This window comes from Camelina sativa, chromosome 11, assembly GCF_030686135.1.
Source record: "Camelina sativa cultivar CO46 ecotype springtype chromosome 11, ASM3068613v1".
NCBI lineage: Eukaryota > Viridiplantae > Streptophyta > Magnoliopsida > Brassicales > Brassicaceae > Camelina > Camelina sativa.
The window spans coordinates 852,925-878,189 of NC_141890.1; the positions used below are offsets into that span (position 1 = coordinate 852,925).

The 25,265-nt window shown below is 36.3% G+C and overlaps 3 protein-coding genes and 4 pseudogenes across 4 annotated transcripts; 5 read left to right on the plus strand and 2 right to left on the minus strand.

The window, feature by feature from the left end:
- Nucleotides 1-1,009: 1,009 nt before the first annotated feature.
- On the plus strand, nucleotides 1,010-5,726 carry LOC147933504 (uncharacterized; annotated as a pseudogene).
- Nucleotides 5,727-6,476: 750 nt separating this feature from the next.
- LOC104727494 (ACD11 homolog protein) lies at nucleotides 6,477-7,628 on the minus strand. The gene has a single exon (XM_010446596.3). It carries the CDS (start codon nucleotides 7,413-7,415, stop codon nucleotides 6,666-6,668), a length of 750 nt encoding a protein of 249 aa, XP_010444898.3. The 5' UTR covers nucleotides 7,416-7,628; the 3' UTR covers nucleotides 6,477-6,665.
- A 740-nt stretch (nucleotides 7,629-8,368) lies between these two features.
- On the plus strand, nucleotides 8,369-9,396 carry LOC104727495 (NDR1/HIN1-like protein 13). The gene has a single exon (XM_010446597.2). It carries the CDS (start codon nucleotides 8,424-8,426, stop codon nucleotides 9,264-9,266), a length of 843 nt encoding a protein of 280 aa, XP_010444899.1. The 5' UTR covers nucleotides 8,369-8,423; the 3' UTR covers nucleotides 9,267-9,396.
- Nucleotides 9,397-9,637: 241 nt separating this feature from the next.
- LOC109127208 (F-box/kelch-repeat protein At4g39753-like) lies at nucleotides 9,638-11,525 on the plus strand (annotated as a pseudogene).
- Nucleotides 11,526-12,780: 1,255 nt separating this feature from the next.
- LOC104727499 (putative F-box/kelch-repeat protein At4g39756) lies at nucleotides 12,781-14,183 on the plus strand (annotated as a pseudogene).
- A 792-nt stretch (nucleotides 14,184-14,975) lies between these two features.
- LOC104727500 (putative F-box/kelch-repeat protein At4g39760 pseudogene) lies at nucleotides 14,976-16,088 on the plus strand (annotated as a pseudogene).
- Nucleotides 16,089-22,216: 6,128 nt separating this feature from the next.
- LOC104720900 (putative trehalose-phosphate phosphatase H) lies at nucleotides 22,217-24,697 on the minus strand. 2 transcript variants are annotated; one of them, XM_010438797.3, is made up of 12 exons: nucleotides 24,587-24,697; nucleotides 24,282-24,484; nucleotides 24,016-24,156; nucleotides 23,850-23,921; nucleotides 23,670-23,762; nucleotides 23,510-23,566; nucleotides 23,292-23,393; nucleotides 23,127-23,204; nucleotides 22,958-23,027; nucleotides 22,783-22,853; nucleotides 22,581-22,673; nucleotides 22,217-22,447 (listed from the first exon to the last, which is right to left on the minus strand). In XM_010438797.3, exons 1-12 carry the CDS (start codon nucleotides 24,588-24,590, stop codon nucleotides 22,391-22,393), a joined length of 1,041 nt encoding a protein of 346 aa, XP_010437099.1. In that variant the 5' UTR covers nucleotides 24,591-24,697; the 3' UTR covers nucleotides 22,217-22,390. The 2 variants fall into 2 exon arrangements, with proteins under 2 accessions (XP_010437099.1, XP_087332100.1); XM_087475974.1 differs by having other exon boundaries at nucleotides 24,016-24,152; nucleotides 24,278-24,484; nucleotides 24,587-24,694.
- Between the last annotated feature and the right edge of the window lie 568 nt (nucleotides 24,698-25,265).

Here is a 25,265-nt window from a genome sequence, read left to right on the forward strand (position 1 = left end):
ATGAATGGTATTACGCAATACGCAGCCCATAGGTTATTGGTAAAAATATCTAATAGACTAGATTACTCTCCGTATCGTATATGTCATAAGAAACTAAAACACAATTAAGATGATTAGGAATATTTAATTTGCACATCGTATCTGGTGTGGTTTAACCACTGACATGTACTTGCTTTATATAGTAGATAACAATAAAAATGCATTAATCAAATTCACAACAAGAGAAGAACGGAGATTAAAGAGTACTTAGAAAAGTTTACCGCTTTGATTCAATAAATTATAGCTTCCAAGCCACAACATGAAAATAAGAACATTATCTTCTATAGTAGGTACGTAAGGTTAAAATTTACAATGATCATTGGTGCAGTTAGAAACGTTTTAGAGCTTAAATATGATCAGTATCTAGATTATATTTCACTCGTGTATATAATATATCATATTCATACACCAGTCCTACAGTTTGTAGTTTTGTACTCATTAATAAATAATACATTTTGCAACAATGGAAAACTCATTCTCTTATATTTTCAGAAAGACTTAACGGTGGTACATAACACATACCCACGGACAAAGAATCGGCCGGTAATCCAATATGTATAATGTGTCTATATATATATGGACACAGATTAGAACATTAGCGATTAGCGATTAGTGATAATGATGATATTATATCAAAAGTCCCCATGCTAGAGCTCAAAGCTAGTAAGGGGATGTTAATTATATTACGTATATATCCTTATGAGAATTTAATATAATTAGCACACACTCTTTGTAATCAGCACACACCCTATTGTAAAGAAAAATTAAAGTTGAGATGCTTTAAGGTTGGACACACGCACCTTCTTCACAAAACATATTTGCTTGGGGTTTCATATATAATAGTTCTAAATTTGGTAAAATTGATCACTGCAATTGACCGACTCAGTTTCCACTTAGATTAACACTAATCAAATTAGCTAGTTCTAAAGAAACGAGTGAGTGAGACATGGAATTTAGTGGACCGACTTTAGAATGTTTTTGATAATGGACTTTAGTATTGCCACTCCACTCCCCAATATGTTATTCTTTTTTGTGAATGAAGAATTCCAATGTTGCGGTTGGCGATTTCCTGGGCGATTCGCCAGATTCCTTTTCGTCATCTTCCTTTGAAGATTCTGACAGTTATCAACGCCGGAGTGGGGTGGTTTCTCTCTACCCACGATCGAGCGGTTTTTCCCGACATAATAGTGGATACTTTGCAAGATGTAGCGGTTACCCGAAGATGGGATTGGATCTATATAAAGCACCAATTCGGGATTGTTTACTCCAAACCCCCGAATCAAACCTCATTTCAATTGCTTTTTCGATCAAATCTTCTGTACCCAATGGCTGACAACATTCGTCGGGGTCTCCAAAACATAAATTTGGGGATTGATGATGCCCCTTTTGCTCTTCCCCAAGACATTGTCCAACAAGCCGTGGTTGAAAACCGCTTCTGTCTTATGGGAAGACCACTCATGCCGAGAAAACAGAAAATCCGTCAGGTGATTACAGCGCTTCCTCGATCTTGGTGTTTGGTTGGCCTGGCCCGTGGTCGCATTGTCGATCAACGCCGCTTTCACTTCATCCTCCCCTCAGAAGAATCCCTGGAAACCGTTCTGCGCTGTGGACCATGGTCCTTTGCAGACCGAATGCTGGTCTTACAAAGATGGTCTCCGGAGATGGATCCCCTGTCTTTTGAAGTTTATCCCTTTTTGGATTCAAATACGGGGAATCCCTCTCCATTACATGAATCTGGGAGTTATTGACAGCATTGCTAACTCACTGGGAGAAATCATGGAGATTGAATTTGATGAAGCGACGGTGGCCCGCGTTCAATTTGTTCGAGTTAAAATCAATTGGAATGTTGATCATCCGCTACGTTTCCAGCGAAACTACCAATTCATGCCGGGGGTGAATACGGTGTTAAGTTTCTTCTATGAGCGCCTCCGGGATTTCTGCGAAGTCTGTGGGATGATGACCCACGATTCTGGTAATTGTCTACTCCAAAACGGCGGTCCAAAAAATCTCGATGACGCTGATGACAACGATGAAGCTCCAGAAGGACATGGAAACCCGGGTGTTAATATCCAGGAGATTGATGAGGATGGCCAGCCTATTAACGATACAGAGAATGATGCAGCTTTCATCCCAGAGGAGCAAAATGTTGAACCAAATGATGAAGAGGAGAGGCTCTCGGACATTGATTCTAACCACAACTCACTCGAAAACATCTCTCCTAGTGAAAACGGGGATGAAATCTCTGATGGGGACACTATGTATAACCCTATTCCCACATTTGTTCATTCTGCCGATGACACCCCAGGTGACATTGAGACGCTGAGCCGAGACCTCCGTAAAAGAAAACAAGGATCCAACCTTGAAGAGAGTCCATTTTCAAGGAAAAGAAAGATAACCTACAATGTGAAAAAAGAAGGTAGCGGATCGGGAGAGGCTGCTAACGAAGACGACCATGATAGAGCCGTGGTGGGGCCTATTCCACCACCAGTTCCATGAGAGTTGGCTTTTGGAACTGTCAAGGCTTAGGACAACCCTTGACAGTTCGACGCCTAGAGGAGATACAACGCCTGTATCTCCTGGACATGTTGTTCCTGGTGGAAACAAAGCAACAAGACAACTATACGAGAGACTTAGGCGTAAGTATGGGCTTCAAAGAGATGTGTCTTGTTCCCCCTAGAGGTTTAAGTGGTGGTCTATGTGTAATGTGGAAAGATCATGTTTCTGTTCAAGTAGTGTCTAGTGATGTAAGGCTTGTAGATTTTTATGTTGAATATAAATCCTTTAATTTCTACTTGTCTTGCATCTATGGCCACCCAATATCAAGTGAAAGACATTATCTTTGGGAAAAAATGCAAAGATTAGCAGTGAACAGAACTGGTCCATGGATGATGTGTGGGGATTTTAACGAGATCTTAAGATCAGATGAGAAAAAAGGGTGGTAGACAGAGAAGTACTGCAAGCTTTAGGAACTTCAATGATATGATCAGTTGTTGCAACATGAAGGACCTACGTTTCAAAGGAAACCCGTTTAGTTGGGTTGGTAAACGACAAAAAGAAACAATTGAGTCTTGCCTGGATAGAGTGTTCATAAATTCAGATTGGCAAGCAATGTATCTGGCCTCTGAAACGGATTTTCTTCCTCTCGCTGGTTCGGATCATGCTCCAGTTATCATTGACATTGCGGAGGTCTACGGATAATGTTCCAGGACGCAATATATCAGATAATGTTGTAGTTGCTCATGAACTATTACATGCTCTCAAAGCCAAGAAAGAATGTCAAAGCACATATCTCGCCATCAAAACAGATATTAGCAAAGCATATGACCGAGTGGAATGGAACTTCTTAGAGAAAGTCATGCTCCAACTGGGATTCCATTATCAGTGGGTCAACTGGATCATGGCCTGTGTTAGATCGGTATCCTATGAGATCTTTATCAATGGTTCACCATATGGAAATATACATCCAACAAGAGGTATAGGCCAAGGTGACCCCCTCTCACCATATTTGTTCTTATTTTGTGTTGAGGTGTTAAGTCAAATGATACAGAAAGCTGAAGTTAATCGAGAAATCCATGGTTTAAAGCTCAACAGAAATACCCCCTCGATATCACACCTGTTATTTGCAGATGACTCCTTTTTCTTTTGTCGCTCAACACCTGAAGACTGTCAACATATGGCAACACTTTTTCAGCAATATGAAGATGCTTCAGGACAGAAAATCAACTTTGAGAAATCTTCTGTAATCTTTGGACTGAAGACACCAGAATGGAAAAGACAACGTTCACAACAGATTTTGGGTATTAGCAGAGTAGGTGGTGGAGGCAAATACTTGGGTTTGCCAGAACAGTTTGGCAGGAAGAAGGTTGAACTGTTTGAACATGTTGTGAAAAAGGTCAAAGAGAGAACAGAGGGCTGGTCGACAAAATACCTATCCCCAGCAGGCAAGGAAATATTGATTAAAGCTGTGGCTCTAGCTTTTCCAGTCTACTCGATGAATTGCTTCATGTTGCCTTCTACTATCTGTGATGAAATTACAAGTATTGTTTCTGCCTTTTGGTGGGGAAAAGAAAATGGCAGAAGAAAAATACCTTGGGTGGCATGGGACAGAATGACTCTCCCAAAGAAAGAAGGAGGCCTTGGTTTTAAAGACCTCCATACTTTCAACGGAGCACTGCTTGCGAAACAGGCCTGGCGAATACTCATGAATCCAAATAGTCTACTTGCTCGCATCTATAAAGGTATGTACTATCCTAGAACTACCTTTATGAAATCAACTGCAGGTCACTATGCCTCATACGGATGGAAATCTATCCAAGAGGGTAAAGCTTTACTTTCTCAAGGCCTTCGTGTTCGTCTTGGTAATGGTCGTAATACAAGTATATGGGATGACCCTTGGCTACCAACACTACCACCACGTCCTGCAGCAGGTCCGATGATTGTTCCTCACATGAAAGTTTCAGACTTATGGAAAGAAAACAGCAGAGAATGGGATCCGGTAACTTTTGAAGGTGTCCTCACACCTGAAGATCAACAAATAGTCTCTGAATTATATCTCTCATAGTATGCAGAGGAAGACACATATGAATGGGCCTATACAACAAACGCACAGTATACGGTTCGATCGGGGTATTGGGTAGCAACTCATGTTGGTCTATCTGTAGAAGACATTATCCTCCCACCAATTGGCTCTGCAGGTTTAAAACAAGAGATATGGAAACTCCAACTGCCTCCAAAAATAAAACACTTCCTTTGGAGAAGCTTATATGGAGCCCTAGCGACAAATACACAACTTCGGACAAGATCAATACCAGCAGACCTGCTATGTCAAAGATGTTGTTTGCAAGGAAACCTCATTTTCACTTGCCCGTACGCACAAACCATATGGCGTATGGTACAGAGTAATATTGGGAAAAACCTACTTTTTACGGATGATTTTGAGACCAACACACGTTTGCTCATCAGTCTACAAAAGAGCTCATCACTCAATCAACACCAAGGAACTATCCCTATCTGGATGATGTGGCGAATATGGAAATCACGGAATGACTACATATTCCAAAAAATTAATCGCAGTGCTGCAAATGAAATAAAAAGGGGAATTGACGATGTTACTGAATGGATAGAGACAACACAACTACAGCAACAAAGAGCAGAGGTAGCTGGATTGCAAACGAACCGAAGCAATCCACTGAGACTTAACAATCGTGAATGGACTCCACCTCCCTCTGGTTGGATAAAGTGTAACTTTGACAGTGGATATGTTAATGGGAGACCTTATACAACCACATGCTGGATTATCCGAGATGACATATGACACGTTCTCTACTCAGGCTGTGCAAAACTGCAATCCTCGACATCAGCTCTTCAGGCTGAAGCACTTGGCTTTCTCCATGTTCTTCAATTAATTTGGGCTCATGAGCTCCAACATGTATGGTTCGAAAATGATAATCGAGAATTAGTGGATCTGATCAACAAGGCGGGCGATCACTCAAAGATCGGTACTCTCCTGTATGATATTCGTTATTGGATGTCAAAACTCCCTATGTCATCTTTGGATCATATCAACAGAGAAGGAAATGCTGCAGCGGATACTCTATATCGTAAAGCTCCTTTAATAAGTGGTCTGTATCAATACTTAACGGTACCACCAAGGTGGCTAATTCCATATTTGTATCATCATTAACTAGTTTAATAAAGATCAGATGTTTAAAAAAAAAAAAAAAAGAAGAATTCCAATGTTATAAGTTCTATGGCTAATTAGTGGGATTGACTTTTCGTAATTCATCGTGAATGCGTTAGACTATGCTCCAAAGTCCATCAATCAAAAGAAAAACTAAAGGTCTTATATTTTTCGTCTAAATTTTGTGGTTTTGCAGTAGTAACGTTACTATTAAATATAGCAATTAGTTTGGAGCCAATAGCAAGTGATTAGGGGGTAATTTGTCTCATCCATCTCCCTAAAGGCCAATCCATAAATCTATCCCACTCTTCTTTTTCTCTTATTGCTTATCAAAATCAAGCAAAGTTTACAAGGTGAACTAATTTTTGTGATAATGATGTTAATACAGTGTTACTTACTATTCCCGACTTCAAGTCGGATATGTGATTTCCTGACAGAAAAAATAAAAATAAAAAATAAAAAAAAAAGTTTCAGAAACAAAAAAATGTCTGAGCCCGGGTTCGAACCGGGGACCTCTAGTGTGTGAGACTAGCGTGATAACCCAGACTTTGATGTTCATTGTTAGTAATTACAATATATATTACCTAATAAATATTTGATAGCCGACGTGAGTTAACACATTACGTAACTAATGGAAACTGTTATTGTGAACTTTATAAACAATTAAACGTATGATCAACCAAGATATCGGAAAAAGAAGATGACAAATCATAATCACGAACATGTAACTTATGTAATTGAAACTAGGGAATACGCATTTTTCGTTTTAAGAACGTTTCAATTTGTTCAACACGTTACATACGGTGAGAAACAATTTTTCGGGGAAGCCTCATAGCAAAGCTCCAATTTTAATTTAGAAAACCAAATAATCAATAATAGTAATAATAATTTACAAGGACAAATTTTTGTCTTAATATTACTTGATGAAAAGAACAAAATTTTGTTTTTACCAATCAAGTTTAATGTTCCTTTGAATGTAAAGCTTGTCAATATACTCTATGATAGGTCGCGATGCTTCCATGTACCTCCTCATGTTCTTCTCAACAGATTGATCTGTTTCATTGAGCCGTAACAAAAGCTGATCCCTCGTCGGAAGTGTATACATCCCTGCATAAACCGCTGTTCTAACGGCCCATGTATGAAACGGTGCGCATACTTCCGTGTACGCTGTTGTCGCAGCGTCTTTCAACGAATAGTCATCTGCGATCAAGAATTGTTCAAAGATGGCTCGGATGAGATCTAAGCCTTGTCTGACTCGTCTTAGATTACGCGAATGGCTTCCCGGTGTTTTGACCGTTTCTTTCTCCACGTCTAGATCAAGAATGTTCTGTAACGTGTCGAACGTTTTTGACGCCTCCTCCAAATCCTTAACCTTGGCTACGTACTCCATCTCCGCAAATTTGAAAGCAAAACCGAGGCAATTGAAGAGGACAGGGACATGACTACACGCACTACAAAAATCATCAAGCCTCATCAATCCATCTTCTTCTTCGGTGATCTCAGATCTTTGCGGTTTCAGCAAATCCGCGAGATCTTCGAAGGCCTCTGTGATTACGGACAAAGGCGTGTTGACTCTGGCTGGCGTGGTACACACGGCATCTTCAAACATGTCTTCTTCCTCCTCCTCCTCTTCTTCTTCTTCTTCTTCTTCTTCTTCTTCTTCTTCTTCTTCTTCTTCTTCTTCTTCTTCTTCCATTGCTTTCTTTCTCTCCTCGTCTTTCTTATAAAGCTTCGCCACGATTGCTGGACTTTCTTGAAAACTCTCTTGATTGTGATGGATCAGAGGAGAAGCTTATTTACGAAGAAATTGGTAAAGACGTGTTGTTGTGATTCTGAAAGAAACGTAAAGACTTGCGACTTTTTGTTTTGGAACGTACGTGTATGACTTTTCGCAATATTTACGGGTCCACCAATAAATTATTGTGGGGATTTTTAACTATATAAGTGGTTAATTAATGGCTATAAATGTTTGCAGCTATTTTTGTGAAAGAAATAAGATCATATTTTGCGTGATCTAAAGTAATTTTACAAATATTGAGATTCGGAATGTTATAATGTCATAATTATTTATTTATGGGCTGACTCAATAGTTTTTTTTGTGTATGATAGCTTGGGCTTCCTAGGCTTTATAATTGACAAAAAAGTATTGGGCTTTATGTTCACAAATTTGAGTGAACAAATGACCGCTTCAGCTCTACTTGTTAAGTTTTCTTGTTTAGTGAACAATTATCTTTTAATAATTTTCTTACAGTCCTCAATTATGAGCAAGTTTTCATATGTATTACTCATAAGCCAATCTTTTCTATATCAAATATCAAATTATTCAGAAACAATGCATATTGACGCTCCACTTATATTTTCTTGTTTAGTGAGAGTAGTTGATTTAATGTGATAATGTCACAACCATGAATTTTATCTCTTTTCCGACTATATAATATTTAGAATTATAATGATCAAATATGTAATGGTAATAATTATTAAGTTGAAATAAAAGGAAGATTTTTTTTTTTTGTTGAGTTGGTAAAATGCAAGAAAAATCCGGTCCAAAAGACCAACTAAAGTTACGGAAATCAACGACAGCCACTACTGCCACACTCCATGCAAAAGTTCGCATTTCCTCTCTATTCTCTTCTCTGTCTGTCTCTGTCTGTCTCTACACTCCCTCCACGACCACACATTATATTCCCTTTCCACCGTTATTCCGATGGAGGGGCCACCGCTACCTCCGACCTCTACCACCGACAATGAAAACAAAACCACTAATCCTCCTTCTACGTGTCATCGTCCCACCGGGAGCCTTCCCCAACTCCCTTCATCTGCCTCCCAAGTTTCTTCACCTCCACAACATTTCCGTAACCATTCTTTGAATCTTTCCCCACACTTGTCATCTTCTTCTCCTCCTCCTCCGGATCCAATCCCAGAGATCGAGACTTACGTAGTGCAGGTTCCAAGGGATCAGGTTTACTGGACCCCTCCTCCAGATAATGCAAGGATCGTCGAAAGACGCAGAAACAGCGAGCCGGGGAAAAATAACAAAAGGTTCTGTTCTAAAAGATGCATGTGGATATTTATCTCTGTGGTCGTCATCGGACTCATCATATGCGCGATCGCATTCATCGTCGGTTTTGTATTCAAGCCGGAACCTCCTGTTTTCAACGTTAACAAACTCGAGAAATCTCGGCATTTCGAGATCATGCTGACATCCAAGAACCCAACCTCCACCATGTGGGTGACCTACAAAGGTCTCGTCTCCCTCATGTACAAAAACAAGAACCTCGGCCAAGGGAATTTCCCGGAGCTGTCACTAGCTGTGTCGGGTTCCCATACGGTCAACCTAGAGCTAGAAGGGTCCAAGAACGCAGATGTGCTGCCGCCTGAAGTGGTTAGTTTGGTATTGACGATGGGGCTCAATGCGGGATTCGGCACGGGCTTGGTGAAACGGGACAAGGAAGTTGCAGTGACATGTTATATTAAGGTTAAAGGATTATTAGATGCTAAGAACGTTGAGATTGTGTCGGAGAGTTGTGAGAGTGAGTTCATTAAATAAAACTAATTCACACTCAACAAAATTATATTTTGTCTTTACATATAGGTGAATTAGCGAGCTTTGTTTCTTATCATGTGTAATGTAATTTTTTTTTCTTCCAAATTAAATGTCATATTCTTTTTTTCTTTTATTTTAAGGTTTACTTTACATGTTAATGTTATAAAAAACTGGCTCTGGCGTACCTAAAATAGATAGAGGGGTTATTTTTCAATTAAGTAAAACAAAAGACCTAATAGTCGAAACAAAATCTTCATTGTCTCTCGTATTCAACATTGTTTTAAAAAATATATATGTTGGAAAAGCCCTAATTGTGTTGTTATCAATGATCTACTTTTGGTTTTGGGTAGAAGCTGCCGCGAGCCTCTATGGCTATGGAGTCCATAGTCGAACCACCGTCGGAAAAAAGGAAAACGATTCAACCTCCTCCGTCGCTTTTGTCGCTCCCAGATGTAATTATTCTCAACTGCTTATCCCGCATATCTAAATCCTACTACCCGAAACTCTCTTTAGTCTCCCAGACCTTTCGCTCTCTCATCTTAGGCACTGATCTTAACCACGCTCGATTTCACCACAAAACACTAGAACCCTTCTTCCATATCTGTTTAAAGTTACCCGATCGTACACTTCCCTCTTGGTACACACTCTGGACCAAACCTGAACAATTCGATGACAAGGAGGAGAAGAAGAAGAAGAAGTCTACGTTGGTTCAAGTACCCTCTTCCTATGCTAATCAAGAAGCACATCTCGCGTCATGTTGGTTCGTAACAAGGATGGTTGGTTATGGCACAATGCCCCCAAGATGATGACTGTAGCTCGAGCAAATCCCGTTGCGTGTGTCTTCGAAAATAAAATATACGTAATGGGAGGTCTTACGGCAAATGAATCATCATCAGCTAGTTGGGGTGAGGTTTTCGATCCAATAACTCAAACTTGGGAACCTTTACCTGACCCTCCCCAGGAGCTCCGCTTCTCCTCTGTGATTAGAAAAATACAGATTATCAAAGGTAAGTTTAAAGTTAGTAGCAATGAGAGCAAGGACTCGGTTTATGATCCAAAAAATGGTAATTGGGAGGCTGCAGCAAAAGCATTTGTGAGTGACAGTAGGTGTACGGTAAACAATGTTTTGTACTCTTTTCGTCCCATCAGTTGCTTGTGGTTTGACACTGAATGTAAAGTTTGGAGACCAGTCAAGGGTCTGTCTTCCCTGAAACAGAGCTGTCGTAGTGGTTTGATTGAAACAGTTTCGTACTGTGGGAAACTCTTACTCTTGTGGGACAAGCCTACGAAGCCTCGTCGTCGTAGTTATATTTGTGAAGACAAGAATATTTTATGTGCGCTGATTGCCTTTGAAAGGCGCAAAAATGGTCAAGTTTGGGGAAAGGTTGAGAGGTCTAATGTTGTGCTTACTGATATATCATGGTTTTTGTGGTTTTTAACCATGGTATAAGTGTGGTTTTTGAGTCTTTTGATTTGTTTTCTAGGTTGTTTTTGAGTCTTTATAAGTTTAGGTACTCATTGGCATGGATTGAGCACTAAGGAGCTAAGAGAGGATGATTTGGAGCATAATCAAAGCATTAAGGCTGATCAACGAAGTTGGGAGACGAGATCAAGACCATGCATCGACCGATGCAGCTGCTACAAGACAATCGGAAGTTGTCTCCACAAGCTTTAGAAGATTTACAAAATTTGCCCAAGTTTCCTTTATTTGCAATTAAGGCCCAAGACGTGTTTTAGAGTATTTATAGGATTTTTATGGTCACTTGTTTAGATCTAAGTTTTTCTCTAGAGAGTTTTATTTTGCAACCTTATTGAGAGCTTTGGGAGAGACAGATCTGATTTCATCTGTAGAGAGAAAACGTAGTTAGTACTAATCTCCTCCAGACTTAAACAACATTGTCCCCAGTGTTATCAAGCCTAAGATTGATCAAGAAAGAAAAATCAAACTGAAAAAGTAGTGAAATAATGAACCAAATACGTGTTACCAAATTATTAGCCGTTGTGTCGACCGATGCAAATATTGCATTGATCGATGCAACATCGTCCATCTCCGACTCTGATTCCTTCTTAGTTGCATGTTAGTTGCGTGTTTCTCATGAAAGTCAAATCTGTTAAGAATCACTCAAACACAAAATTAAATGCAACATGATAGATAATGGTTCATAATGCAATACAAGTTCTGTGATGGTGATAGCCTCATCTGGTCTCATTACCGTTCCCGGTTCATACCGTTTCTTGCGTTCTACAGTGATACGGAACTGATCAATTGTCATTATGTTTTAATTTGTTTTTGATTGTGGGGAATTGCCTTTTTAGTTAATTATTATTGTTTAAGTATATTCCTAGCTGAAATCATTAGCAGCATCAATGAGGAATACAGTTCTGCTAGTATATATCGTCAAAGTTATTCCATGGATTATATGGCTTTTGCTTAACCTTTAATTATTAAATAGTTTGGCATGAAACTATGATACATTTGTTTGTGTGTGTGCTTGGTGTTAAATCTAAATTCAGGTGTTAAAATTATCTGTAGCTACTTCTTTAACTATCACTATTTAAACTCATTTCAAATTTCGATCATAGGTTTACAGAGAACATGTTGGGGGTGATTGGCTGAATTCTTTTTTAAGATCGGTAGATATTTTCACTGTTGCAATATTTTTTTTTTATTTTAGAAAATCTACACTCAATATCACAAGACTTTGGTCTTGTCCAACGTGTGACCCCCTTTTCAGGGAATTTTGGTGCATGTTCGGAATTCAAAAACCGTGTTCGTTCTTTCGCAACGTTTGTGGTTATCAAGGTGGCTGACCATACGGCATTGGTCAATCATCCATCATCACGAGTGGCCTCACATTGTGTATGAATTATTTCTCTTTAGGACTTTTGGTCCCCTTTGTTTATTTTGTCAACTTTATGGTTTCAAAAGGGGACAATGTTTAGATTTAACCATGGACAAATAATTGGTCCATGGTTTAATGGTCACATTGTGTGTTGTGTGTTTTAAGAACAATGTTTGTACTTTACTTTTCTTCCTATGTAAGCTTATTGGTGTGTTTGGCTCCCTTTGAATGGAAGCATAAAGCATCTAATCCTTGAATCTTATATAATGGAGTGTTTGATGTCAACAAAAAAAAAAAATTCACAAAGCTACAATCACACATATCTTGAAACCGGACTATTCTCCATATGCCCTGTTTGAAACTGCTACTACTTGGAACAGAGCTTTTGTCTTGTAATTCATATAGAAGCTAAAACGGATAGGTACGGATTATGTTATTTTTCAAACGGGGACGATTAATTAAAGATCTTTCTAAATGAAGGGGTCAATTTTTAATTAAAAAATAATACAAAGGTATATATTTGTACATGGTGATGACCTAATGGTGTCGCCTTTATAGTATGGAGAACTCTAAAGGAGAACCACCTCAAACAAAACCTCCGTCTCGAGGTTGGTTTACAAATTCATGCTCAACCCTAATTTTGTATAAAAAAACCCTAATCTCTGCCGCACTCAATGGATTCCGAAGTCGAACCGCCGCAGGAAAAGAAGAAAACAAATTCATCATCATCTCTGTCGTTTCTGTCACTTCTTGATGAAATCGTTGTAAACTGTTTAGCCCAAATACCGAAATCGTACTACCCGAGACTCTCCCTAGTCTGCAAGAGCTTCTGCTCTTTCGTCTTATCCAAGGAGCTCTACGTGGAGCGGTTGCACGTTCGAACACATGAAAACGTCCTTCACGTCTGCTTACAGTTACCCAATCTTTGTCTTCCCTCATGGTTTAGTCTCTAGATAAAACCTGATCAAACCCTAACCAACGACATAGGCAGTGGCGGATCCAGGAGAGTTTTGAACCTGGGGCACATATTATTAATATATCTAAAATTTAATACATAAGTATACTATATGCAGGAAGAAGGTTAAAAAAACGGTAAATGATGGCATCGAACACGCCACCTGCGGTTTAAACAAACAATATTTACTACCAACTGATCCAACAGATAATCATTGTACATGTTTACTAAATAATAGATAATAATCAGTGTGGGGCACGTGCCCCACCTACTTACACTGTAGATCCGCCACTGGACATAGGGAAGAAGAAAAAGTCCACCGGAAATGCTTTGTTGGTGCCAATGCCTTCTTCGTACTCTCCTCGTGTACCAATGTTCATCGGTGAGATTGGTTCACAGTTATACGCGATCAGCAAAGATAATACTCTGTCCACTTTCATGTGGGTTTGTGATAAGAGTACTATTTACGCCTGGCGTAAAGCCCCTAGCATGACGGTAGCTCGAGCCAACGTTGTTGCGTGTGTCCTCGATGAAAAAATATACGTAATGGGAGGTTGTTCAGCACATGAATCCACGTATTGGGCTGAGGTTTTTGACCCAAAAACGCAAACTTGGTAACCTTTACCTGACCCTGGGGTTGAGCTACGTTTATCTTCAATCAAATATATGGAGGTGGTGGAAGGAAATATTTACGTTAAGAACAGCCATACGAGGGACTATGTTTATGATCCTAAAGAAGACAAATGGGATGTTGAAAGAGCATTCGTGATGATTGAGAGAAAGTGTGAGATAAAGAATGTATGGTACCGTTGTGGCCGTAGTCAAAGTTGCTCGTGGTATGACACAAAGCATGAACAATGGAAAGTTATCAAGGGTTTAGCTACATTGAATCGGTATTGTCGTTCTGGTTTTCTTGAAATAACTAACTATGGTGAGAAACTCTTAATTTTGTGGGAAATATTTGCGAAGCCTCGTCATCAAAACAAGAATATTTGGTGTGCGGTGATTGCACTTGAAAGACGCATCGATGGTGAAGTTTGGGGAAAGGTTGAGTGGGCTAGCATTGTGCGTACGGTTCCTAGTTCATATGTTTTCTTGCGTTGTGAAGTGAAACCGGTTTGATCAATATTTGTGATCATGCTTTTGTTTTTAGTCTTTTAAGTCACTGGTTTTTTAAGTCATGTTCTTTAAATTATGAGTATTTCAAAAAAAATTATGTTCAGGTTTTCACTATCTATTGACAAAATCAATGGGTAGTACATTCATATAGTATCATCAAAGCTATGGAATTTGAGAAATCAAACCAACACGTTAGGCCAATTGGCCATTTACAACTATCATTATCAATGTCTACCTTTTTGGCTTTTTCTCTTTTTCAATTTAATTTTCTTATATTCTAACGAAAATCAAAATTTATGACGTGATAGTTATATATATGTATGTGTGAGTTGAATTCGACAAAATTATTAATTATAAATTCAATAAATCACGCAGTATATTTTAAAAATCTACATTTATTTTAAAATTTTGTATTTTACCTGGTAGGTAGAGTTTATAGATACAATCATACAACATTGCTCCTATCTATATTAAATTTTTATAATCACTAGATTATTTTAACTAATTTTTGGGGGAAAAAATTATTGTTGAAGATATACATAGATCTCATATAATAATTTGTGTACATCTAACTCAACGCGTCACCTATAAATTATGATCACACCTGCCTTGACCACATCCCCCATTTGATTGCTAACTTTCTAATTGGTTCAACTATATTTTTTAGTTAGATCAAGGGATTGCTTTAACATCAAGCAAACAAAGGTTCTTTGATTAATACGTAGCTGACCGTATTATTTGGTTCTTTGATTAATACGTAGCTGACCGTATTATTTAGCCGTAACTCCTAGAGCTATGATCTCCCAAGAAGACGTACCCCATAGTGCAAACCAATCTCCGTCATTTTCATCACTACCACACGAAATCGTTGTGAGTTGCTTAGCCCACGTCTCCGGATCGTACTACCCAATACTCTGCCTCGTATCAAAGCAATTCCGCTCAATCATCTTATCAGACGAGCTCTACAAGGCAAGATCTCAGCTTGGGACTAAAGAAACCCGCCTCTTCGTATTGCTAAAATTGCCAACTCGTTCTGATCCTTGTTGGTTCACTCTTTGGATAAAACCTAATCAAACCCTAACCAACAATAGCCCGCGGATCAAGAAAAAGCCTACTGGAAATTTACTGGTGCCGTTGCCTTCATCGTACAATTATCAAGCACCAATACCCTGTATGACTGTTGGTTCAGAAACCTACATAATTGGTGGATACGATGCTCCTTCCTCCTCTGTGTGGGTATATAGAAATAGGAGTCTTCACACCCTGCGTAAAGCCCCTAGCATGTCCATGGCCCGGAACAACGCAGTGGTTGCTGGCATTTATCCTAAAATATATGTAATGGGAGGGTGTGCGTCAGATGAATCCATGAATTGGGCGGAAGTTTTCGACATAAAGACTCAAACATGGGAACCTTTGCCAGACCCTGGTCCAGAGGCCCGTGGACATTGGGTTAGGAAAATCCAAATTCATCAGAAAAAGATTTACCTTTGTAGCGAGAAGAAGTATTATATTTATGATACTCAAGAAGGTAGATGGGACGTTGAAGATAAAGTACTCTTAAATTACAGTGTGTGTCTGATTGATAAAGTACGTTATATTTATCATAACAAAAAGTGCTGGTGGTTGGACACGAAGTCTAAAGTCTGGAGAATGATTAAAGGTGTGGATTTTTTAAATAAGTTCGGTGAAACAGATAGGGTTGAAATAGTTAACTTTGCTGGGAAACTCGTAATGGTATGGGACAGATTTACGCTTTCTAAACGAAACAAGAAAATTTGGTTTGCGATGATTGCTCTTGAAAAGTGTCGTGGAGGTGACGAAGTCTGGGGCAAGATTGAATGGGTTGATGATGTGCTTATGGTCCCTTTATCATATACCTTCTTGGATTGTATGGCGGTATCGATATAATTAATCAAAATATGGTTCTGTTTTGTTTTGATCTTTGTTAATTAGAGAGGGTATTGAACTTGAATTTTAAAGGATTTGATAGGATTTCAATATTTTAGAGTTTTTGAAAGATTTGAGTGAATTTTTAAGAGATTTGATTATCTTTTAGAGTTTTATATTTTTTTTAAAAACATAGAACTATGATTCAGTGAGATTTTTATTATTAAACTTTGGCTGGCTATTAATACCCCTCCCCTCTTACTTTGTGCAATGTTGTTTTGAGGTTATTTATGACCCATTAAACTATGGCCCAATTATAACCACTTTCCCAGCAAAGATAAAATAATCTAACATCCACAAAGCATGATTTACAGTTCAACATCCACAAAAGCATGATTTACAGTTTAACACCCACAAAGCCTCGATACACACTTCTCACACCACAAAAAGCTCATGTTTTATTTTTATACATCAGTATCGTGCTATATAATTTATATCAAGCTTTTGTTTCTTTTTCATTACATCATCTGTGTTTGAATTCTACTCTTTTAATAACGAAAGTTCATTTTTCATAATATGCAATCTCTCATATTTCTCCTGTTAATACTTTCTTAAGGTTAGTAACTTCTAACCACACTATTACCATCAAGATGAATGTAGGCATCACCAAAGCCGTGGGTCTACGAAACTACCGTGAAGTCGTCTTCTACGGCGAAATTAGCATAGGGACTGGGAACCCATGCCAATTATTTAAAACAGTCTTTGATTTGGGTAGTAGTAACCTATGGGTTCCATCAGCGTGGTGGCCTTATCCTGGACATCCCAAGTTCGATGCGTCAACCTCCACAACATACGTTTCCAGCCGTAATTTTTTTGTTTGCATGCTCTTCTAGCTCTCTATTCATCTATGATGCGTACGTTCTAACTTTTAATTCTCTCATTGTATAGGAGGAAAAGTTGTGGAGATGGCGTATTATAAGGGTGTCATAAGGGGTGTTTTAGCCCGAGATAATGTTTTGGTGGAGGGAACGGTCACCATTTTAGAGAACCTGATTAAACAAAAATCTATCACGAGAATATTATCTGGATTTGGTTGAGATCAACTGGTGGGGTAAGGTAGTAATTTTTGGTGGATACAACCAGGAGCATTTCCAAGAAGACCATACATACGTTCCTGTCATAACAACGCCGTTTATAGACTTTTGGACAGTGAAGATGGCTACATTGGTCAAAACCCAACCAAACATTGTGTTGTACCGTGCACAGCAATTATTAACTCCGGGATGACGGATATTTTAGGTCCGCTGGTAAGAGAACTAAACTGGCATGTAGGTTTCTCGGATTAGCGTTTATGAGAAGGTATCACACTCTGTTCGATTTTCAAGATATAAAGAAACGTCGGATAGGATTTGCTACTGCAGTAGCATAAAGAAGAAACACAACATTATTAATTTGTTTCTACTATGATATATTGATGCTAATAACAAATAATACAAATAAATATGAACTGTAAGGATGTTATGTTAATGAACTATACTAACACTTCAATACGTTACATGTATTTTTTTTGTGTGTGTGGACGGCATAAGAACTAAGTTTAGTATTATAAATAAAAATAATTAATAAATCTTTCCAGCAGAGTGCCTGGTTATCGCTTGAGAGACGTGTCCAACTTACCTTTTTATTACTCTCTCTCCTAATTTATCTATGAAGTTAGTCATGTCGAAATTGTGAATTTTGTTTCGTCTACCGACCTCTCTCATCGATCACTCTAAATATTCGGTTATGAAGGTGATTAGGTGAAACATCAGACTTTTAACTCTCAACTAGTTTTGTTTTTTCTTTCGGGTACAAATTAATCCACTTCAACTACTTTCGAATTTAAGACAGATTGTAACTCATCTTATTCGTAACCCATTCGTAACTCATCAAGTTTTATTTTCTCATAATTTTTTTTCGTACTCAGTATTTTCAGACCCAATACCAAACCAGTGGATGGTAATACCGGTTTAAACCAGCATAACTAAAGACCAATAAAATGCTGTTCAAAAAAAAAACAAAAACTAAAGACCAATACAAACTCTTTATCCTACAACTCCACATGGTCTCGTTTGGAACCCATGCCTTTTTTTTTCTTCTTTAAGTGGTTCTTGTACTTTCTTAGCAGCCGTGTATAATAAAACAGAAACCTTTTCTCTTCTTTATTTTAGTTTTAAAGCCGATCATCATCCACTAAAATTATTTAGACTTTGTTAAAAATAATGTAAATACAACAAAATTTCCTATTTCTAAGAAGTGTCAGAGAGGATTGTTCAAGTAAAAGATGGACACATAAGTTTTGCTCCCCCTAATGAGGGCATCTGAGTCACATGCCTCCACATGCCACCAAAGAGTTTGGAACTTCCCATACTCATAATTACATATATATGGATGTGGCTGCGTAAATGATGACACATCCTTCAGAGAACACGTGTTAGATATTCATTGATAAAACACCTTAAGATGATTAACGAAAAAAGGGATCTTGCCATCTTGGTCATGTGAAATGTTCCTTGGCATTCTTATTAGTTCACAAATATATATTCTTGTTAACGTACTTGACAAATATATCTAAAATTATTTATTAATGCATGTGGAGACAATATAGTTACGTAGATAATAGATGGTTAAGATGTAGTCTTGCTGGTCTTGTATTAATCAATTGAAGAGCCTTCTTTATCTTATTTTTCTTGGTTTAGTAGCTTATTGTTTTTACTGTTAATTGAATTTTAAGCAGTTTTTTTAAAAAGTGAAATGGAAATGTAAGGCCGGATTTTTATTTTATATATGAGGAAGTCAGGGACGTTAAACTTGAATGCGTTCACATTCAGTTGATGCCAAACTCAAAGTTCAAATAAGGCATACATTATTAAATATTAAGGTTTCTTTTACTATTTTCATACTTTCTCGTAGGAATGGGTCTTTTAAAATTGACCTATATATGCATAAAAAGGGTCTACAAACTTGAAATCTTACGGCGACCAATAATTGGTTTGATGCTACTATTCTTGTGCTTATATGCTTTTAAAATTTGTAGTCGGCCAATAATTGGAGCGTGAAATATTTTTATTCTTTTATAAGGACAATTGGAGAAATTAAAGTTAAAAAGTTAAAACAATAGAGAATCTCTCTCTCACTTTTTCTGGTGGATTCCAACTCTTCCGTCGTAACTTTTGCTTTCCAACCATTTCTAAGGAATTGTTTAGTGTAGTGTGTTAATTAAAATACATGTCTTTATCCTTAATACAAAACCCTAACCTGATTAAAGAAAATGCTAAGTCACAGAAGAAAGAAAGAATTGCACCAAATCTTAGTTTGATTAGTGGTATCATATGTACATAACAAAATAACATATTTTCTGGTCAACGTGAAGCAAATTATCATCGGATTTTTTATTTCAACGTTTCTTTGTCAATCATAGGCAAACTCAATTTTAGTAAATGACTACGCTTTTAATCATGTACGTGAGTAGAGAGTGTTCGAGTAGGAGATAGAGATAACTAGTAAATTTGTAATAATCTTTCAAGTGATTTCGTGAATTTTTTAGATGGTTTCCAGATGAGAAAAAAAGATTTTACTGTGAGATCTCAAACTCGTTAACTCGCGTGTTTCTTGTATCGCTTAATACTTTAATTAGTTAAACTCAGCGCTTGTTAAATATGATACTCTCGTAAAATGATTGGTATAATCCGAAAGTATATCCGTAGGTCTTACTTCTTTACTATGAATTTACGTGTAACAAACTATTTTCCAACGACTCAATGGGCACATAAGTTGGGAGGCCTATGAATGATTCTATGAAAGATTCGGATCTAGAGCTAATTCCTTCATTAAGTATTATTTTTTATTTGTTATTGTAAATCAAATACTCCGACTCTCTGAGTTATCGGTTCATTGAATAATTTGAATATGACGAAAATATGTTAGGGAAAATAGATTTTGTAAATATAGTGCTTAGCACGTGTCGATAGTGTGTGATTGGCAAACCATAGAGCTTCACAATTCACGGGCCAATTGGCTTTAGAATTTCCATTATGCTGTAGTCTAGAGCATAGCCTAAGAACTTAGGGTTGTTAGTCATATAAATTAACCAATTAATATCCGCTTCCATAATAACTTTGGAGCATCAAAATTATCTAAACTATATCATAATTATAGTTATATATTTATACGCCACCAAATCTTACAATGATCTTCTTGTGGCATGTCGGGAGAAATGGGTGAAGTAGCATTGGTGGTTTGTTCAAAAGTAGACAGCTAATAACGTGGGAAGACTAAAACCCTACTATAATTAAAGCCTAACTAGCTATAATGATTTATCTAATTACTTTTTAATCGCTAACAACAAAACATTTTCTTCATTGTCTCTCAAGCTATAGCTATAAGAACATGTACACTTGTAATTGATTAAGTCCACGTCTAGGATACGAGAAGTCAATCAAGTTGGTCCTTGAAACAGATTATACAATTATATCAGACCTAGTTTTTTTTTTGTTCATTAGTTATGAGGAAACTATTGAAAATCTTGATTTGCATCTTTTCATGAGTCAAAATATTGAGTTTGACCACATGGGATTGTGACCCTAACAATCAAATATTAATCTAGATTGTCGACATGCTCAATTTTGGGTAAAGTATGGTAAAACTTCTGCCAATAAATTCAGATACTTGATTTTCTAAAATCAACAGCACTTTTGTGTTATATTATATATAACTATTTATATAATTTTAAATTTTTAGCTATCTCACGCTTCTATTGTGAATAGAGAGAATAGGATTGTATGATTAGTGTTGTTGTATTATCAAATGGAATGATACAACTTATATATAAGCATAAATTATAATCAAATGACATAATTAAAAAGATTACATAAAATAATATAATTAATATATATTTGAATATTATATGAGATTTGAGTAATTATAGGTGATATAATGATATTCTTTCCTTAATATCTACAATTTCAGCTGTTTGACTTTGAGTTAGGAAAACAGAAAAAAATGGAAAAAATGAAGGGAATTTTAAAATACTTGTTTTTTTTTTGCTTTAGGTTACACTAATCCGAAATAAATAACGTTAAGATCGAATGAAGGTGATCAGAGTGGACTTTGTGAATATGGCAGATCTATAAATGTTATTATTGTTTATATTCAAAAACTCGGCATTTAAAAACTAGAAAGAAAAAAACATTTGAACGAGGTCTTCTTGATAAACACAAACTGTTGAACATTGACTTCAAAGTATATATAGAGTTGTATGTCAGAGAGATTCTCTTTTGGTGCTCTCTTCTTGGGATTCCTAAGACTTGGAAACATAATGTTACATAAGATTCCATCCTAAGATAATTGGTTACGCATAATTAGGCGTTATATATATATATATATATTATATATTTCTGTCTTTTTTTAAAAAAAAACTTAAAAAAACGTAGTTAAACAGACTCCCTTAATTAGTCCAGCTTTTAGAAGAAAAGATCCGATCACAGGTCGAGTCTGTTTGACGTTATCTTCCCACACAAGTTGTGCCCCATAGAATATTCCGTTTTTCATCATGTTTTCCGAAAGTAAAGTAAAATAAATAAAAAATCTTAGCTTTGCAAATAGATTCCATACGATGAGCTTAGCTTTAAGATTCTATTGTTTTTTTTTTAACAGCTTTTATAATTCTATTTCTGAGAAGCCCTGTATTAGAAGAAATATCATATATGAACTAAGATATCCAAAGAATTTAATTTAGAGTAGGACGATGGGTCATCCATAAAAGCCGATATGGTTATATTTGATATGAATTGAAAAATGATCTAAAAATCATATCGTTCATCTAGTCAAATAATTCTCTCTCCTTTTTTTTAATCCGAAAATAGAAACACAATCCTAACCAAACTGTTTAAAAAGAAAAATGGAACCATCTTATAATAACACTATTTGTCTAATTTTAATTCTTAGGAATCCTTTTAAAGTCTCAAAAAATCGTATAAGAATTTTGTAATGGAGATTGAACAGTCAAAATTGAATAGAAACATGTTATTAAACCAATATATGTTCAATTCGTTTTGAGAATCATGAAAAAATACATGTCAAAGTATTTATACATAGACTCATAGTGAAAATTATATAGAACCACATTGATTGAAATAATATAAAATACATCCCATGAGAATGGATCTAAAATATTCTTATAAACATTTTATATATGCGTTGAGTACAATAAAGGTAGGAAACGGAAAATGAAATATTAAAATTAAAAAGATATTAAAAAAAAACTTCTGTACTAAAAGCTCTCATCATGCTCCAGATCTCAATTGTTTCCATTCCACTAAACGTTGCAAGAAATCCATAACCTGTTAACAATTAAGAAAATAGTACAATATCAGCTTAGCTTTAAGATTCTTGGTCACATACATAACAATAGTTTACTTTCCAAAACATAATGGAAACTTTCTAATTTAGATAGAATTCTGTTAATCAATTTACCTCGTCAGGCTCTTGTAGAGAATAAGACGCATTGGTCTCTTTTGGAAATTTGGATACAAGGATGCCAAGACCTTGTCTTCTTTCTCTCAATATCTATAACGTTATTCAATAAAACTTACTAGTTAGATTTTTGAACCTTACTTTAACCAAAAAAAAGATTATTGAACGTTAACTAATTAAATTCAATATCACAATATCACACCTTAAATGCATCTTCGTCTGTGCGATCATCTCCGATGTAAAGAGGAAACACGTCGGTACAGTTAGCGTATCCTACACAAAGCCAATACGAATTTTGATTAATATTACTGATCTTAATCAAAATTAGTTAATTCCCACTCGTAATTAAATTAGTTAATAGTTGAGGAATATTTTACCTAGTGATTCTAATAAAAACTCGAGTGCTTTGCCTTTATCCCATTTAATGATAGGACGAACCTCCAAAACCTGAAATGATTATACCAGCATATAAATAAACCCTGTTAATAAAGTAAACACTAGTCCTTTACCTTAAACTCTAATTAAATAATTAATACTATATCGTACTTTTCTTCCTTGAGTAAGACGGAGCTTAGGGTAGTCCTTCATTACTGATCGAACTTGATTGGCCAAATCACTCCAGTTCTGTCAATATATAAATTAATCAATTAAGTGACTAGTTTCGTTTTAAGAACATGATTAATAGAATTAGAAAAGAGAATATTATCGTACATTTTCATTGACGCGTCGAAAGTGAACAGACACACAGAACTTATTGTTCTCTACTTGGGCTCCGGGAGTAAGTTTTGTTTTTTGCACTAATTTTTGATAAACCTGTACAAAAAATATTTAAAATAAATGTAAGTGACAAGAAAATAGGTCTATATTATTATTTTAAAATATTGTTATTTGAATATATGAGACTAAGTAATCTTGAAGGAGGTTGTGACCTCATCGATCATGGGGAGAAACTCTGTAGCTGGTTGGCAAAGAAGAGATTTACTATCCTGTAAATTTTGTATGCAACAACAAAATATGAGGATCAAAGTTGATATTAATTTATTTCACTTTCAAATTTTTATTTATGTAAAAAGTAAAGAAAAAACTTACTTCCTCATATTTGGAACCTTGCTCTGGTCCTTTGATGTCCATTCCATGACTTCCAGCATAGTACAACTCAGTCAGTTTCACAAAATTATAAACCTGAAAAATTGTCATAATCAAATCATTATTTAGTTTAAGAACTATTAATCAAATCATTAGTTTAAAGACTTTAAGTTTAATAAATACCTTTTCTCTGCATCTCCCACTAACTATGGCCGTCGGGAAACAGTTTGCTAACTTCCTCACAGTTCTCCTCATCTAAAAAAATCAGACCCAAAGGAGAATATAAGTTAAATAATTTTTTTCAATAATTAAGTAAATTTCTTTATTGATATTCGTAATGGAAATGAACCTTCTTAGACATGAAAGCTCGATCAGGATCATCAACAATGGGAGATAGAGTCCCATCATAGTCCAAGAACATAACGATTTGTTTTCCTTCAGAGAGGTGAAGAATGTCTTCAAACATATCCAAAGCTGATGGATGTTCTGTCTGCAAAAATTATATATATACACTCCATTTATTATTATTTATTTATAAGAGAAAAGAAAAACAGATGTATGTACGTAAATATTATGTATATAGAGCTAGCTTGATTGAGTAAATGATATACGTACGAGCCAAGAGTTTTGTTTCAACAAAGATTTAAGATGAGTAGGAGAACAAGCTCTCATTGAATCAACCCATGAATTGATTAGTCCTCCTCCATGGTTGATAACAAGATCTTGAAGAACTTTCTTCTTCGCCGTTGTTACGTCGTTGTTTGATTTGTTTCCCGTTTCTTTTTCCACGGTTTTTGTGTTTTCTTCTATGAATCTTACTGAAAAAAACAAAAGAAAAAAACAAAAACAGGTAAGGATATATAAGAGAATATAAACTAGGGTATGTATTAGTCTAGTATATAAGAAACTAAACAATATACCCATTTTAGTTCGTAAATGTGAGTCGAACGAAAGAGTTTTTTTTTTTTTTTTAATGGAACGAAAGAGATTTAAGTTACAGAGTGAGAAATGTGAGTGTGGGCTTTGAGAGAGACAGAGGCTAAGGTGTGGTATGGTCTGAATTTATAGTGGCAAATTATTATAGGAAAATAAAATAAAAACTTTATTGTTTTGGGCAACATTATAAACTTAACAAAAAAAGGAAAAAGAAAAATTCAGATATTGTGTGTGTCCGAACTCCGAACGCTGGAACCCATTGAGAGTGTGTCCCCACAAAGCGGCTTTCTCGCTCTCACCGATCGTTTTTTTTTTGTTTTTTGGGTAGCAACCGCCGCGTGGTCCCCTCCCCATTGGTACCATATTATATGCTCTTCTTTTTGCCCTCTTGCTCCTAATTTTGTTTTCATCAATAATAGTCTCTGGTACTCAACTAAAACAATTAGTTATAAAGAACCAGATCAATCGTTTCACATTTGTAAATTTTCAAAATAATTCGAAAGATCATTGGAAAACAAAAAGAAAGAGAAAATCATCACGTTAGCTCATTATTTTAACGGGTTACGAATTAAGACCTTAGAGTTTCATCTGCCAATCATGCTTCTAACATGTAATTTTATAATATGAAAACGTTGCTGCATCGAACATTTTTAGTTTTTTTTT

Bases quoted from the DNA above. Each gene is read 5' to 3' on its own strand.
- LOC104727494 (XM_010446596.3), bottom strand. From the start codon at position 7,415: ATGGAAGAAGAAGAAGAAGAAGAAGAAGAAGAAGAAGAAGAAGAAGAA.
- LOC104727495 (XM_010446597.2), top strand. From the start codon at position 8,424: ATGGAGGGGCCACCGCTACCTCCGACCTCTACCACCGACAATGAAAAC.
- LOC104720900 (XM_010438797.3), bottom strand. The intron at 23,763-23,849 runs GTATTTATTAAA...ACAATTTTTCAG, and splicing joins GTGGGAGATGCAGAGAAAAG to GTTTATAATTTTGTGAAACT. The intron at 23,567-23,669 runs GTAAGTTTTTTC...CAAAATTTACAG, and splicing joins AAGGTTCCAAATATGAGGAA to GATAGTAAATCTCTTCTTTG.